The 3,093-nt window shown below is 42.5% G+C and overlaps 1 protein-coding gene across 2 annotated transcripts; it reads right to left on the bottom strand.

Moving 5' to 3' along the window:
- Positions 1 to 309: 309 nt before the first annotated feature.
- On the bottom strand, positions 310 to 1,550 carry LOC121253226 (zinc finger protein CONSTANS-LIKE 4-like). Of its 2 annotated transcripts, none has more exons than XM_041153205.1 (2): positions 908 to 1,550; positions 310 to 784 (listed from the first exon to the last, which is right to left on the bottom strand). In XM_041153205.1, the coding sequence occupies exons 1-2, from the start codon at positions 1,430 to 1,432 to the stop codon at positions 536 to 538; spliced, it is 774 nt and encodes a 257-aa protein (XP_041009139.1). In that variant the 5' UTR covers positions 1,433 to 1,550; the 3' UTR covers positions 310 to 535. The 2 variants fall into 2 exon arrangements, with proteins under 2 accessions (XP_041009139.1, XP_041009140.1); XM_041153206.1 differs by having other exon boundaries at positions 310 to 781.
- Between the last annotated feature and the right edge of the window lie 1,543 nt (positions 1,551 to 3,093).

The following is a 3,093-nucleotide window of genomic DNA, read 5'->3' as shown; positions in this document are numbered from 1 at the left end:
TATTTTTAAATTATAAAATAATAATAATATTAAAAATAATATTTTAATAATATTTCATTCAATTTTTATTTTAAAACCGTCTCTTATTCTAAAACCGTCTCGTCTCGTCTCAACCTATCCCACTATCCTCATTACTCTCACATTCCTTTCCATCCAAGCTGTCCCCATTTCTGCATCTTTCCATCAACTGAACGGATGGTGTTCACTACTTCGAACCCAACAACTTCAACCACCAATTATAGGTTGGCTTGCCCGCCTTTTCTTTTCGAGAATTTCAAGGAAATAGATTCACATATTGATACGACGTCGTCATCTAATATGTTAGCAATTATCAATTACAACAAAAATCAAAACCACAATCTCCTTCTTCGTTCCATTCCACCCAATAATATTCTATCTAAATAAAACCTATAAATTTAGTACTAACAAGTTAAATTAAATAGTCAACAACTACCACTGCTGTTGTAAGAAGAGGGCTTAAATTATAATTAAATACTATATCTACCGTAACCACAGACTACTTCAAATCGGACGGCTAACTAACACTATTCGACGGATCCTCATCAACGGCTACGGATTCTTTGCTCTGGTCACATAAATCTCGCCCACGGATTCTCCTCATCGACTTTATCATCGCCGAAGAAGATGCCGCACCGCCGTCAACCTGAACCGCCCGATCCTTCCATGGCCTCAATGAAGTCGCCTCGCCGTCGCCGTCACCCGCCTGAGCCGTCAATGCTGCATCGTTCCCCCGTTTAAATGAAAAAAAGCCGAGATCGTCCTGCTATATTAACAAAAACATAAATCCTAACCGTTCATTCGAATCTCGATTATCAAGCATTACAAAACTTAAACAGAATCAGCCAAGGCGAGACATATATAGAAACGTAACAGAGGAAACACACACCATAACCCGAGGGTCTCGAAGATCTGAACTATTCTCACGCATTCGCTTTAAGGAAAGCGTTGTCACCGACACTTCTTCGCTACTCGAAGAGCTGGTCGAAGGCGGGGGCAGTGTCGTAGACAATGGAACCACTTGATTATCAGCCTCCTCCTCCTCTTCCTCCTCCTCCTCCTCCTCATCACTTGCATCATCAAAGTCATGATCATTGAAAATATCATCAACCTCATTATCATCGTCGTCTTGTCGGAGATCAACATCGTTACCTCCTTCGCTTTGTCGTTCTTCTTCTTTGTTTCCGGTTCCACGGACGCAGCTCTCGCACACGGAGACCGTGTGGCCAAGCTTGGAACCGGATGCTTTCCACGGGGTTTGGGAATGGCACGAGTGGCAGAGTAGGGTTCTAGAGTGGCGAGCCACGAGGAAGTTGGCTCCGTGGACCTTGGCGTCGCAGTTCCAGCACAGACTCGCCTGGTCCGACTCGCAGTAGGTCCGAGCCGGGACCTTGCAGAGCTCGCAGTTCTTCATCTCTTCCCTCCTCCAGAAAAGGTTCGATTCGGTCTCTGTATTTTCTCTCCGCTCTCTCACCCTTTCTAGGGAATTTCCTCTCTCCTCACCGATGGATGCGTGAGAGGAAGCGAAGAGAATAAGAAAAAGGCAAGTCGCAGTCTTTACAGTAACCAACCCCTATTTTTCTCTTAAATTACGAAACTACCTGCACTAGACTACACCGGAACTAAGGGTATGATCGGGAATTAGAAGTGAAAGCGAGATGCTCAAGACGAAGGTGGGGTATAGGGCGAGAAAACAATGATTCACACCGTTCCAAGGGTGTGGTGTCCCATGCTGCCAGGTGTTGGCTCCTGATGGAACAACAGGCTCCTTCGGTTTTGCTTCCTGGTTCGTGCAGCGATATTTCTCTTGGCTCGACTCTGAGTCTACATGGCAGTTAGATAGCGCGGAGATTCCGATTCGCTTACGTGGCATGATTTGGTTCGACAACTAAAACCACGTGGGCTGCACCGATTTGAGGGCCCCCCTTGAATATTTTGTCTCTCTCCCTGTTGTCGATGACAGTGATTACGTGAACCACTCCAACCACGCGTTCCTGGCTGCTGGTCCTGTTCTTTCTGAACCTCAAAAATAATTTTAATTTAGGCATATTGATGCACGGAAAAGAGTTAAAGAGAAGCACATGGACTGATCGCGTGTCAAGTAGTTTTTTATACCAGCTAATAATAATATGCCACACATAAATTTTAGTAATATTGTAAATATAATCGCATGTAGCAGATCACTACTTTAAGAAATTTTATTTCTCGTGGGCCTTTTGACGCTTAACATCTGGACTCACGAACGCTTTCACGGAGACCACAACTCTTCTCTTCTCTAGTTTTATCTTCTCTCTCCTCCTCCCCCCACCCTCGTCAGCTTCCTCCCCTGCCTCTCTCTAAAACAAATTGTCATGTCGGCCTCCTCCCCTATAGCTTCCAAAGAATCTGAGGGGTTGTTATTCTACAGGAGTTGATCAAGATCAAACAAATCAGCTCATTTGAACATTTTATCCAACATCTTGCATCCATTCCCATTTCTGAATATAGCAAAGCAATCCAGCAATCTAACATTTCCTCATTACATCACAACAAGCATTCACCATGTTCATCACAGCAAGTATTTACGCAGGTTCATAACGAATTACCATGGAATACACAGCAAGAATCAGTATAAACAAAATAGAAGAAAATTCTTCCAAGCATTTACACAGCCTAATGTTCAAAAACAATACTCAATTATCTAATTAAAGAAAATGACAATTATAAGACTTGTGAACAAATTATGCATCGTCCGTATGTGTTTCAATGGATGAGTGCCTCGTAAGGGTCCAGAAAATGGATAAGATTTTAAAACAGGAGGAATCGGAAGAACTGAATGAAAAAGAAGAAAAAAGAAGAAACAAAAGAGCAAAACGAAAAAAGAGAAGTAGAATTGGAGAGAGGATAAGTAGAAGAGAGGAAGAATCAGGAGAGAAGATGGAAATGTTTTTTTACAATAAGATGTGGTTTATTGTAAGACAAATACACCTGCCACATGATGTGTTCCTATTGGCCGGTGTGAATAAGAGTTAGACACCCGACCGTTTCTGAGCTTTTCTCAAGAGTTAAATCAACTTTTATTAATGATTTAATAGG

The sequence above is a fragment of the Juglans microcarpa x Juglans regia genome, chromosome 2S, assembly GCF_004785595.1.
Source record: "Juglans microcarpa x Juglans regia isolate MS1-56 chromosome 2S, Jm3101_v1.0, whole genome shotgun sequence".
Taxonomy (NCBI): Eukaryota; Viridiplantae; Streptophyta; class Magnoliopsida; order Fagales; family Juglandaceae; genus Juglans; species Juglans microcarpa x Juglans regia.
Note: the sequence above shows the minus strand (reverse complement) of the source record. Positions and strands in the feature narration are given on the sequence as shown.